The sequence below is a fragment of the Nannospalax galili genome, unplaced genomic scaffold (genome assembly GCF_000622305.1).
Source record: "Nannospalax galili isolate Female #2095 unplaced genomic scaffold, S.galili_v1.0 scaffold553, whole genome shotgun sequence".
In the NCBI taxonomy this organism is placed as follows: domain Eukaryota; kingdom Metazoa; phylum Chordata; class Mammalia; order Rodentia; family Spalacidae; genus Nannospalax; species Nannospalax galili.
This window is the reverse complement of record NW_008336313.1, coordinates 4,458,245-4,471,220: the sequence shown is the minus strand read 5'-3', so window position 1 is coordinate 4,471,220 and position 12,976 is coordinate 4,458,245. Positions and strand designations below refer to the sequence as shown.

At 40.2% G+C, this 12,976-nt stretch overlaps 1 protein-coding gene across 4 annotated transcripts in view; it reads left to right on the top strand.

Annotated features, from left to right (window-relative positions):
- Positions 1–12,976, top strand: part of Raver2 (ribonucleoprotein, PTB binding 2) — a 124,309-nt gene that overhangs the window by 76,997 nt on the left and 34,336 nt on the right. For 2 of the 4 annotated variants that reach the window (XM_008831063.3, XM_029562504.1), the window contains exon 6: positions 1,122–1,204. In XM_008831063.3, the coding sequence (XP_008829285.1) occupies positions 1,122–1,204 (83 nt within the window). Of the gene's footprint in view, positions 1–1,118; positions 1,205–12,976 lie in introns of all 4 variants that reach the window. The other 2 variants (XM_029562503.1, XM_029562502.1) reach the window with 1 other exon arrangement.

Genomic DNA, 12,976 nt, shown 5'->3' with positions numbered 1-12,976 from the left:
ATCTATCTATCATCTATCTATCTATCTATCTATCTATCATCTATCTACCTAATCTATCATCTATCTCTCTATCATTTATCCTTTATCTATCAATCAATCACCTATTCTGTCTTCTAGTTTCATCCTGTTACTGTGATAAAACACTATGTTCAAAATAACTTGGGGAGGAAAGCGTTTCTTTTATTTGGCTTATACTTCCAGATCCAAATCCATCATGGAGGGAAGGCAGGGCAGGCATTCATGGCAGGAACCTGGAGGCAGAAACTATGTAGAAATGCTTTCTGACCTGCTCGCTGGCTCTAATTCAAGCTCAGACTTAACTACCTTTCTTATACAACGCAGATCCCACTCGCCTAGGGATGATGCTGCCTACAGTGGGCTGTAGCCTCCTACATCAATTAATAATCAAGACAGTCCTCGACAGACATGCCCACAGTCCATTCTGATCTAGGCAGTTCCTCAGTCAAGGCTTTCCTCTCAGATGACACTAGGCTGCCAAATCGACAAAGCTAACTAGGACATTGTACATAGTGATGTATATTCTCAAAATATCTGAGTGTATGTATATTATTCTCAAGATATTCTTGAAATGTACTGCGGTATTTGAACTCAGAGTGGAGTTCAGTTACCACTTATTCTTATCTATATATGCAGTTTTGTTGAGTTTTGTTGTGTCTTTTGTTTTTTATTATGTATTTCTGTATATTATCTTCTCAAAAGAATTTTGTGTAAAGTTTTTAAGGATGAGGATTGCATCTTTCCTTGAACCCCACCTTCTGAAAAAAATCCTTCAAAGACCTGATGAAAAAAGGCACTGAGCAAATACCAGGGGCTTAGTTTGTACCGTACTGCCAGAAGAAGGCAGAAGAAGGCTTGGTTCCACTAAGTACTTAAGAAAAGTGAGCCCAGGTTTGGTGCTTGTCACTTAAGACAGAAAGTGTTGGAATTTTAAAGCAAATTCCAGAGCTGACTTATAGGGAAAGAAGCTGTCACTCTTAGTCTCTTAGATTTTAAGACTTCCTATGCATCGCTAAAGGTTTAAAGAAATATTTTGTAGTGTGTTTTATTTTTAATTCCATACCCCACATGGTTATGGTTTAACTTTGATTTTCTCAAAGCAGTTCTCGGAGCACCACCCAGCTTGTCTCATCTGCTGAGCCCATCCCTCCCCTCTGCGCTGTTACACTTCAGTAAAGCACAACAGGTTGGTACACAGTGGTGGGACTAAAGCAGCCAGGATTTGTAGTGGATATTTCAGTTCTTTTTTTTCTCCTTTGAGATAGGATTTCATGTAGCTCAGGCTAATCCCACTCCCTACATAACTGATGATAGCCTTGAACTCTTAATCCTCCTGCCTCTTACCTCCTAAGTGCCAGAATTAAAGGTGTGCCAAGCCATTTCATTTGAGTTTTAATATATAATTTTTATTGAATTTTTGCAATTTTCATACAATACAGTTTGAAGGTATTTAGATACTCTCCCCTATCTGTACCTCCCCCACTGCACCCTGGTCAGCTTAATATATATAATATGTTCTATAGAATCTTATTTATGTCCCCAAATGCCCTTCTGTGTGGATCCATCCACTGGGCCCACCAAGAGTCCCATCCTTGTAAGACGCTGTCTCTCTCCTTCCCGGCAGCCCTCAATTGCCAAAAGTTTAAGTTGGATTGGGATTTCTTACCCACTTCCCCATGTCTAGACTGGGATTTTGTCTGATTTGAGCTTGCATAGGACTTGTGCATGCTGTTACCATTGTTGTGAATTCATATAAGTAATTAACCAGCTGTTTGGAAGAATCTGTTTCCTTGTGGTCGTCCACCCCCTCTGACTCTTAAATCTCTCCACCTTCTCTTCTGCAATGATCCCTGAGCCCTGGGAGGCAGAGGTTTGAAATCGGTGTCCTATTCAGGGATAAGCACTCTGCAGCTTCTTGTTCTCTGCACATTGGTCAGCTGTGGGTTTCTGTGTTAATCACCATCTGCTGCAGAAGGAAATTTCTATGGTGAGAGTTGAGAGATGCATTAATCTATGTATAGAGGTTGCATTGAAGATGTGTCATGTAGGGTTAAGTATCTCACAGACACTTATTCTCTGCATTTGACCAGCTCTAGAACTCTGTAATAGTCTCCATATGTTGCAAAAAGAAGCTTCTTTAATGAAGGATGAAAAGTAAACTTGTCTTTAAATATAAGGATGCATATTGAAAGTAAGATATTATGTTGATTTGGTGGCTAACAACAGTCTGTAACTCCAGTTCCAGGGGATCTGACCTTTGGGCACTGCATGATATGGGTGCACTTACGTACGTGTAGGCGTAACACTCATACACATAAAATAAAAATAATTTTTTAAAACAAAGAAATTATATTGGTCTAGGGATGTGGCAAAGTAGATTTTCTCGAGGACCATTGATTGATGTTTTTCCTTAGCAGCTTGTATAGTGTTCTCCAAAGCTATGAGAGCTGCCTTCAGGAGGTGACTTCCAGCTATGACCTCTCCAGCCATGTGTATTGGACTACGTTACAGTACCACACATGAGTTTCCTCCCATTGAGTGGGCCTTAATTCCAATTAGATAGCTGTTGATTATCCCCAAGATAAAAGTGCTACTACTGGACCAATAGCAATAGTTTGCTGGACCAGTCATTGCTTTTTAGGCTTTTTTTTTTTTCAAAGGGGATAAGAGTTTATTCTGGAGCTAGATGGGAGTGACCATGACCCAGGAACACAGATTCAGGTTACCCCAAATTCCATGTTATGTTCCAAGGTAGAGTCAGTTTCATGAAGTTTTTATAGTAACAGAACAAAGAAAAGTTTTATGTCAAGACACTTTTCAAATACATTGGTGGAAACATTAAGTAGGTGGACTCAGCAAAAGAGAAATCTCAAATGCAGTAATCAGCTGCCAATAATACTTCGGCCAAGATTGGGGTCTGCTGCCCATTTCCCCAGTTCTATGCTGGGTTTTTCTCTACTTGAGTTTGCATGGGTCCTGTGCATACCGACACCATTGCTATAGGTTCATATGAGAAAGGTCCCAGGAGCCTGTAAGACTCTGTTTTCATATGGGCATGCACCACCTCCACTGGCTCTTCCGATCTTTCCATCTCCTCTTCTGCAATGGTCCCTGAGCCCGGGGTAGGTGAAGTTTAACATAGGAGTCCTGTCCAAGAACCCACACTCTGAAGATGCTTATCCTCTACACTTTGGCCATTCGTGTCCTCTTGTGATCATTGCCCTCTGTTGCATAAAGGAGCTTTGTTGATGAGATTGAGAGATGCATTAGTATTCTCTCTACCCCTTGTTTCATGAGGTGTAGTGGTCCCTGCAGATGTGTCACTTAGGGTTGGGCATCTCACAGACAATCTCTGTGTGTGACCAGTTGCGGAACTCTGTAATAGTCTCCGTCTATTGCAAAAGAAGCTTCTTTGATGAGTGGTGACTGGGATAGTTGTCTGTAAATATAAGGATCCATACTTAATAAAAAATTACATTTGTCTGGGGGATATGACAACCTTAGGGTTTTCTTTAAGACTTATGACCTCTCCAGCCATGTGTGTTTGGCTGTGTTTATGGAACCACACATGAGTTGCCTCCCATTCAGCAGCCTTAATGCCAGTTAGGCCACTGATCATTATCCCCAAGATAAAAGTGCTGCTACTGGCACAATATAGTTTGCTGTGCCAGTCATTGTTGTGGTTATTGGGCCTTAAAGCTGGGGTTGGACGATTGATTGATGTTCTCCCTTAGCAGCTTGTATAGCATTCTCCAAAACTATGAGAGCTGCCTTCAGGAGGTGACTTCCAGGTCAGTTCCAGCTCTACTGCTCCAAGTCCTGTGTCTGAAGTATGTTCTGTCTCCAGCAATAAGTTCTTACTTTCAAGTTCTGGGAGGCAATCAAGGGCTGTGACAACAGCCTGTGTAATTTTAGGAGTCTCTTGGACTATCCTGGCCAAATACTCAAAGGGAAGTTTCTCCTCTCTGGAACTGATTATTGTTATATGGCCTTCAGCTATACACACAGACTCATGTAGAAATATTTAAGTATCATTTTCAGTAGGCTTTAATACATTTCCCTCTGGTTTTTCACACCAACTAAGCATTCTCTCTCTCTCTCTCTCTCTCTCTCTCTCTCTCTCTCTCCCCTCTCAGTCTAACACTCTCTCCTCCCTCCCTCTCCAGTTAATGTACCCTCATTTTCCCCATTTCGCCCTTGATAATACCTATCTTTTATAGTGTCCCCTCTCTTTAGTGCCTTCTCCCCCTTACCACCATGGTTCCTTGTAAAACCCTCCCTTTCCCCCTCCCATTTAAATACCATTTTACTCATTTTCCCCTTGGTAACACCTGTCTCCTACGTTCTTTCGCTTAACCTCCATGGTTTCTTTCCATTTTCCTGGCTCTTGCAGTTACATCAGGATATAGATATAGATATAGACATAGACATAGACATAGATATAGACATAGATATAGATATCACCAAATATCTTTGGCGCTAAGATCCACAAATAAAAGAGAGCATTTTTTCTTTTTCTGAGTCTGTGTTACTTCACTTAGTATAACAGTTCCTAGTTCCATCCATTTACCTGCAAATTTCATGATTTCATCTTTCTTTACCACGGAGTAGAAGTCCATCATATAAATGAACCACATTTTCATTATCTACTCATCAATTGAGGGACACTTAGGTTGCTTCCATCTCTTAGCTATTGGGAAAAGAGCAGCAACAAACATGGATGTACAAGTGTCTCTGCAGTAGGATGAGTCCTTTGAGTATATGCCAAAGAGTGTCAGAATTGAATCATATGGTATGTTCATTTTTAGTTTAGTTTTTAAATATTTTATTTATTATTTTATGTGTGTGAGTGTATTGCCTGCATGTAGGTAAGTGTACCCATGCCGTACAATGATGCCCATGGGGGTCAGAAGAGGGCAACAGCTTCCCTGGAACTGGAGTCATAGATTGTTGTTAGCTGCCATGTGAGCACTGGGAATTGAACCCTCTGCAAAAGTAGCCAGTGTTCTTAATCAATGATTCATCTCTCCAGCCCTCATTTTTAGTTTTTTTTTAAAATAAATAAGTTACTGAGAATTTCATACATGCATATAAGGTGTTTTGATCAAATCCATGCCGACACCCTCCCCTCCAACTCCTCCCATATCTCCCCATCACTTTTTTCTGATAACTTCATGTACTTCTTCTTTGGTTGATTTATTTATTTTTATGGAGCTTTTGTCTACTCTAACACCCCTCCCCCCGAAGAGGTAACCTAAAATCTTTTAAGGATTAGATACACGCTCCCAAATACTTTTGACATTTTTGGCCTCTGGAACAGAGTATGTTGTTGCTAAGAGGCCCAAGGACATTTTGACTTTTAGCCAAGAAACTGGCTACTTTTCTTTGGGGTCTTTTTACCCTAACTTCCTAGACAATTCCTACTTCCTATTCTTATCACACCATCTTCTGAAGAGGTTACCCAAACTGCCAAGAGGGAATCGGGACACAGACCACACTGGTGTCTTCCATGCTGAACAGGGTTGCAGGGTGAGGCAGTTGGTGTACTCCTTCAGTGGGTCTATCTAAAAGATTCCCAAATTGCATAACTCTTATCTATAGGGGGAAAGAAAGTCCTTGAATTTTGAATAGAAAATGTGAAGGAGAAGTAAAGGCAAGAGTAATTATTAGCATTATAAGTTCTAGACAGGGAACTAGAGAAAAGTCAGAACAGGGCAATTTTCAAATGTTATGAGAGTCCATTGGAGTATACTGGGAGTATACGTGGGCACTCTCCAGAAAACAGCAATAGGTTCTGCTGAACACAACCACCCTTGTTATGAACACAACTGCCCTTGCTATGGACTTCCCTCTCTGATCAGGTATTTTGATAGCTGTTGGAGTGGTTAGAGTCAGTGTCAGTTCCCTCTCAAAGGCTTCTAGATAGGGTCAGAAAACAAAATTATCCATCATTTTAGAACAATAGCTGGTTGTCTCCCTTAGCTATGGGTGGGCACTACAGTATTGGAGACCAAGATTTGAAGTCTTACATCTGAGCAGCACATTCTCATTAGGAACAAAATCATCAATGAGAAATAATTGTCTGGATAACTTTTTATATAAACTTAACCCTAATGTCTGGGAAGTGTAATCCTTTGAAATCTTAAAGAAATATACTGATGACTTTACTCTGGTTATACTTTCCTTTGGGTGTTTAAGACCATACAGTTGGCCCAAATAAATTAATTTATTTTTGCACTTAAGGTCATTTGAGGATCTGTTCCTCAGGGGTCACATGGCCTTGGGAGGAGCTCCTGGCTCCTTTCTTTTACCAGTTCCATCTATGTGAAGATAAGTCAAAGGTCCTGCTCGATCATGTCTGGCTTCCCTTGGAAGCCTAAATGAGATGTTTCCTCCTCTTTATAGACTGGACACTGGTTCAAGTCCATCTCATGGGGTCTCCATGTCCTCCCTGAACAAGGAAACAGGTGATACACCACAGTTACAGGACATTTTGAGAGATGTTCCATAGTCCCCTGGAACTTAGTCTACCTTGGAGGGCAAGGGGCAAAAACTGTCCTTTAAGTCCTTCTGACCACATTAGTATAGGCCTCAAAGTATGGCTGTTAAACATCCAATAAGGTTAGTTCTACCAGTCTGGTACTTTTAATTATCATGTGCTATGTAGATAAGGCTTGAGTAAAAAACCAAATATTCTCAGATAAACCTTACTAGATATATATTTTGTTCCTTAAACTCATTGACTAAACTATGACCATAGAAATTTTAAGATGATGTGTATATTATTTTTGTCTCATCCTTTATATATCATAACAAACCTAAATCTTGGCACCTAAATAAATCAACAAATCATTTTTTCTCTTTTGGAAAATATCTCCATTCCCATATCCTTTTAACATCTTTTACATTCTCATTTTCTTTTAAAAAAATAATTATGAGACATAATAGCATTAACAAATTTTCCATCTGTTGTAAGACTTCTTTTCCTAGGGATGCTAAGCTTTTTTTAAAAATTATTTATTTGATAACCACATGATTAGAAGAATTTCATTACAGCATTAACAATTTCCAGAGCACAGATGCATCTCTTCAATATCAGCTGTAAATTTTTAGGTTCACAGTTGACTTAATACAGTTATATAATATTGAATTCAATATAAACCCTATAAAACATACAATTGAATGATCTTTAAAAAAGATCTCCATTTCATTTTAAAATATACTGTTTCATACAGAAAAACTCATTTTTAGTGCTGCTAACGCTTAAATGTTTGCACACGTGTCTCTAATTTCTATGTATCTGATTATTACTAATCAAGGTTGGTTGCTTTTTGAGATCCACCTGAGTGTGGGTATAAAATCATTGGGTAGATTTCAATGGTAATGTGTTTCACCTCTACTAATTAACAGGAATCAAATTTGTATGCTTCTTTCTCAAATATAACTTTTTAAAAATATGTTGCTTTTTGTGTGTATATTTCATACAGAACATCCCACACAATCTTATTCCTCTATATACCCACTTCCCAAATGGCACCCTCCCATAGCCTCCCCCGCCCCAACTGGAGCCCATACACTCTGTCATCCCTGTTACTGTCCACTGTGTTATCAGTGTCCCCAGCCGTTCTCCAGTGCTTGTCCATCCACTGAGTCTAGTCAGCCTGTCTAGAGTTCCTTGTTTTAGGAAGATCAGCTCTTCCTCATCTAGCAGCAAATCAGTTGCTAATATTCCTTTAGATAAGATTGGGGTCTGCTGTTCATTTTTCCAGTTCTAAGATGGGTTACTGTCTGGGAGTCTCTTGGGCCACCCTGGCCAACAACTCAATTGGAGGTTTCTCCTATCTGGCATTGTTTCTTGTTATATAGCTTTTAGCTATACACATGGACTATTAAAGAATTATATTGATCCCTTCAATCTTTGGTTCTACTTTCCTTTTGGGTGTTTAAGACCATACAGTTGGCCAGATAAACCAATTTATTTTTACTCTTAAGGTCGTTTGAGGATCTGTTCCTCAGGGGTTACATGGGCTTTGGAGGAGCCCCTGGCTCCTTTCTTTTACTAGTTCCATCTATGTGAAGATAAGACAAAGGCTGGAGAGATGGCTCAGCAGTTAAGAGCACTGGTTGTTCTTGCAGAAGACCCGAGTTCAAATCCCAGCAAATCCCAGCAAATCCCACATGGCAGCTAACAACTGTCAGTAACTCTAGTTCCAAGGGATCTGACGGCCTCTTCTGTCCTTGTGGGCATTGCACAACATGGGTGCACTTGCCTACATGCAATCATAACACTCAATAACACTCATGCACATAAAATAAAAATAATAAATAAAATATTTTTTAAAAAGATAAGTTGGGTGTGGTGGTGCTCACCTGTAGTCCCAGCACTTGGGAGGCAGAGGCAGGCAGATCTCTGTGAGTTCAAGGCCAGCCTGGTCTACATAGTGAGTTCCAGGACAGCTGGGGCCACAGGGAGACCCTGATTCAAAAAGAACAACAACAGCAACAAAAAGATAAGTCAAAGGTCCTGCTCGACCATGGCTGGCTTCACTTGGAAGCATGGAGGAAATGTTTCCTGTGTGTTGACCCTCCACTTTGTAGACTGGACTCTGGTTCAAGTCCATCTGGTGGGGTCTCCATGGCCTCCTTGATCAAGAGGACAGGTGACACACCACAGTTACAGGACATTTTGAGAGATGCTCATAGTCCCCTGGAAATTGAACAACCTAGGAGGGCAAGGAGCGAAAACTGTCCTTTATGTCCCTCTGACCAAATTAGTATAGGCCTCAAATATGGCTGTTAGACATCCAAGAAGGTTAGTTCCACCAGACTGGTACTTTTAATTACCATGTGCCATGTGGATAAAGTTTCAGCAAAGACCAAATAGTCTCAGATAAACCTTGCCTAGACATGTATTATATTCCCTGAGCTAGTTGTATATATAATTTGTCAGTAGGTTGTTCAATTAATATGGTTCCCTCTGTTTTTTTCAAAACTAGCTAGGCATTACTTATCTCTTGCATTGTCTAACCCTTCCACTGTGGTTTCCCCATTTAAAGTGCCCCCATTTTCCCCTTAATAATACCCTTCGGCTATGGTCCCACCTCTCTTGAGCTCTTTCCCTTTATCCCCAGGGTTCCTTGTATAACCCTCCCTCCCCTTAAAATAACCCCATTTTTATCCATATCTCCCTTATTAATGCCTGTTTCCTACTGTTCTTCTCTTCCAGATTCTTTTTCTTTACCTCCCTGGTTCCTTTTCATTATCCTGGTTCCTGTAGTTATGTCTGGATACATACTTACAAGGATTTGGTGCTAGGGTCCACATATGAGAGAGAACATACACCGTTTTTTTTTCCCTGAATCTGTGTTACTTCACTTAGTATAACAGTTTCTAGTTCCATCCATTTACCTGCAAATTTCATCATTTCATCTTACTTTACTGCTGAGTAAAACTCCATCATATAAATAAACCACATTTTTATTATCCGCTCATCAGTGAGGGACACTTAGGTTGCTTCCATCTCTTAGCTATTGTGAAAAGAGCAGCAACAAACATGGATATACAAGTGTCTCTGCAATAGGATGATTTCTTTGGATATATGCCAAGGGGTGGTGTAACTGGGTCAAATGGTAGGTTTTTAAGAGTTCTCCACACTGCTTTCCAAAGGGGTTAAACAGGTTTGCAATCCCACCGTCAGTGGATGAGCATTCCCCTTTCCCACATCCTCTCCAAAATTTGGTATCACTTGTTCTCTTGGTCTTAGCCAGTCTGACTGGGGTAAGATGAAATCTTAAAGTGGCTTTAATTAGCGTTTCCCTAATTACTAATGATGTTGAACACCTTTAAAGATGCTTCTTAGCCATGTTAATTTCTTCTTTTGAGAACTCTCCATTCAGCTCCTTAGCCCATCTTTTAATTGGGTTACTTCCTTTCTTGATTCTTTGATTTTTGAGTTCGTTATATATTCTGGATGTTAAACCTCTGTCAGATGTGTTGCTGTTGAAGATTTTCCCCCATTCTGTGGGTTTTCTCTTCACTTCCCTGGTTGACTCCTTTGATGTACAAAAGCTTTTTAGTTTAATGAGGTCCCATTTGTTGATTCTTGACCTACATGGTCATCTCAATAGATGCAGAGATGGCCTTTGACAAAATTCAACATACATTTATGTTCAAAGTGGTTAGGGTTAGGGTGAAGGTTAGGGTTAACTTTAGCCTTAGTTTTAGGGTCAGGGTTAGGGTTGGGATAGGGTTTGGATAAGGTTAGGGTGAAGTTAGGGGTAGAGTTAGGGTGAGGGTTAGTGTAAGGTTAGGGTTTGGATTATGTTATGGTGAGAGTTAGCTTTAGCATTAGGGTGAGGGATACGGTTAGAGTTACGGTTAGAGTTAGGGATAGGTTTAAGGTTACTTTTAGGATTAGGGTTAGGGTTAGGTTCTGGATTAGGGTTAGGTTTAGGGTTTGGATTAGGCGAGGGTGAGAGTTAGGGGTAGGGTTACGGTGAGGGTGTAGGTAGAGTTAGGGTGAGGGTTAGTGTAGGGTTAGGGATTGGAGAGTTAGGGTTAGCTTTAGTGTGAGGGTTAGGGTTAGTTTTAGTGTTAGTGTTAGAGTGAGGGATATGGTTAGGGTTAGGGTTAGGGTTAGGGTTTGCATTTGCGTTAGGGTTAGGGTTAGGGTTAGTGTTAGGGTCCTACCAAAAGCCATTCATAGATTCAATGCAATGCCAATCAAAATCCCCATAACATTCTTCACAGAGTTTGAAAAAGCCATTGCTATGGAAGCACAAAAGACCTCGGATAGCCAAAGCAACCCTGAGCACTAAGAGCAATGCTGGGGGGATTACTATAGCAGACTTTAAACTGTATTACTGAGCTATAGTCATAAAAACAACATGGTACTGGCACAAAAATAGACCAGTAGATCAATGGAACAAAATTTAAGACCCAAATATGAGTACATGGAATTTCAACCACCTGATATTTGACAAAGGGGTCAAGAACATTCACTGGGGGAAAGACAGCAGGTTCAGCAAATGGTGTTGGCAAAACTGGATCTCTACCCATAGAAGAATGAAACTAAACCCCTATCTTTCACCTTGCACAAAAGTCAACTCCAAATGGATCAAAGACTTCAATGTGAAGCCTGAAACTCTGAAACTGTTAGAAGAAAACATTGGCAATGACCTACAAGATATAGGTGTAGGAAAGGATTTTCTAAACCAGATATCAATTGCTTTTCAGGCTTTAATGTCCAAAGTTGTCAAGAAGTTAGTTGAGCACTTTGCCTTTAAAAAGTATTTTGCCCTTGGGGCTGGAGAGAAGGCTCTGTGATTAAGAGCAATGACTACTCTTGCATAGGGCCTTGGTTCAGTTCCCAGCACCCACATTGCAGCTAATAGCTGTCTGTTATTCCAGTTCCAGGGGATCTAATGCCCTCTTCTGGCCTCTAGGGGCATGGAATGCAGGTGGTGCACTTACATACATATAAGCAAAACACATTATCACATAATTTTTTTAAGTCTCTCCCTTTTGGTGGTACTGGAGATTATTCTAGGACTTACTACATGCTAGGCAAATGCTTTACCACTGAGATGCATCTCTAGCTTTCTTTAGCTTTTTAAAAAGTTATTTTATGTATTTATTTTTATGTGTATAAGTGTATTGCCTGCATGTATGTAAGTGCACCCGTGTCCTGTAATGCCCATGGATGTCAGAAGAAGGCATCAGATCCCCTGGAACTGGAGTTATGGGTGGTTGCTAGCCACCATGTGGGTGCTGGGAAACAAATCTGGGTCCTCTGCAAGAGCAGTCAGTGCTCTTAACTACTGAGTCATCTCTCCAACTCCTATTCTAACTTTTTATTTTAATAACAGGTCTTACTACAGCTGCCAAGATTGGTCTTGAACTCACTCTGTAGCTGAGCAGGCCTTAAACTTGTCATCCTCCTGCCTCAGCCTCCTGAGTAACTGGAATTATAGGCCTGTGCCACTAGGGACTGGCAAAGAACATCCTTAATGAGCACAATTATATACAATCATAACAGGATGAGATCCAATGCTAGTCAAGCAGCATAGGTATATAAACATTGCTTCTATTTGTAGGGCATTAAGAAGGAAATACATATTTTGTGGTGCATTTTTGCTTGATAATAAATCAGTAGAGTTTTTTTCCCCTTTTAAATCATATATGTATGGTAAGGTGAGCCGTGGGTGTATATGTAGAAGTAAGAGGGCAACCTTAGTGCCTTCTATCTTGTTTAAAAGTGGGGTCTCCTAATCTTATCTAAAGGAATGTTGGCAACTGATTGCTGCTAGATGAGGAAGAGCTGATCTTCCTAAAACAAGGAACTTTAGATAGGCTGACTAGACTCAGTGGCTGGACTTGTACTGGGTAACAGCTGGGGTCACTAACAACACAGTAGACAGGAACAGGATGACAGAGTATATGGGCTCCAGTGGGGAGGGGGAGGCTATGGGAGGGTGCCATTTGGGATGTGGGTATAAAGATGAGTAAGATTGTTTAGGATGCTGTGTGTGAAATACACACACAAAAAATCTATAAATAAAAAATTATTAAAAGTAATTATTAAAAAGTAAAATAAAAGTGGGGTCTCTCTGTTGCTTATGGCTGTGTGTGCAATATTGAAAATAAACATTACTCATTAATTTCAGACTCTGTTTAAGGACATAGAGTCCTAATTACAAATCAGTTATGTTATTACTTACATAGGATTAGAATTGAAGAAATTAATGTGTCATCCTAAACACAGCTTGTTGCATGTTTTATTGAAAACAGGGTTTACTAAGTAGCCCAGGGAGGCCTCAAACTCACAATCCTGCGTTTGCCTCCCACATGCTAGGATAGCAGGCATGCGCCACCATCTTATTCCAGGTTCTAAATAAGGCACTTTAAAAAAGAAGAAAAAAGCCTCACCTTTTTTTCTTTTGTTTGTTTGTTTGGTTGG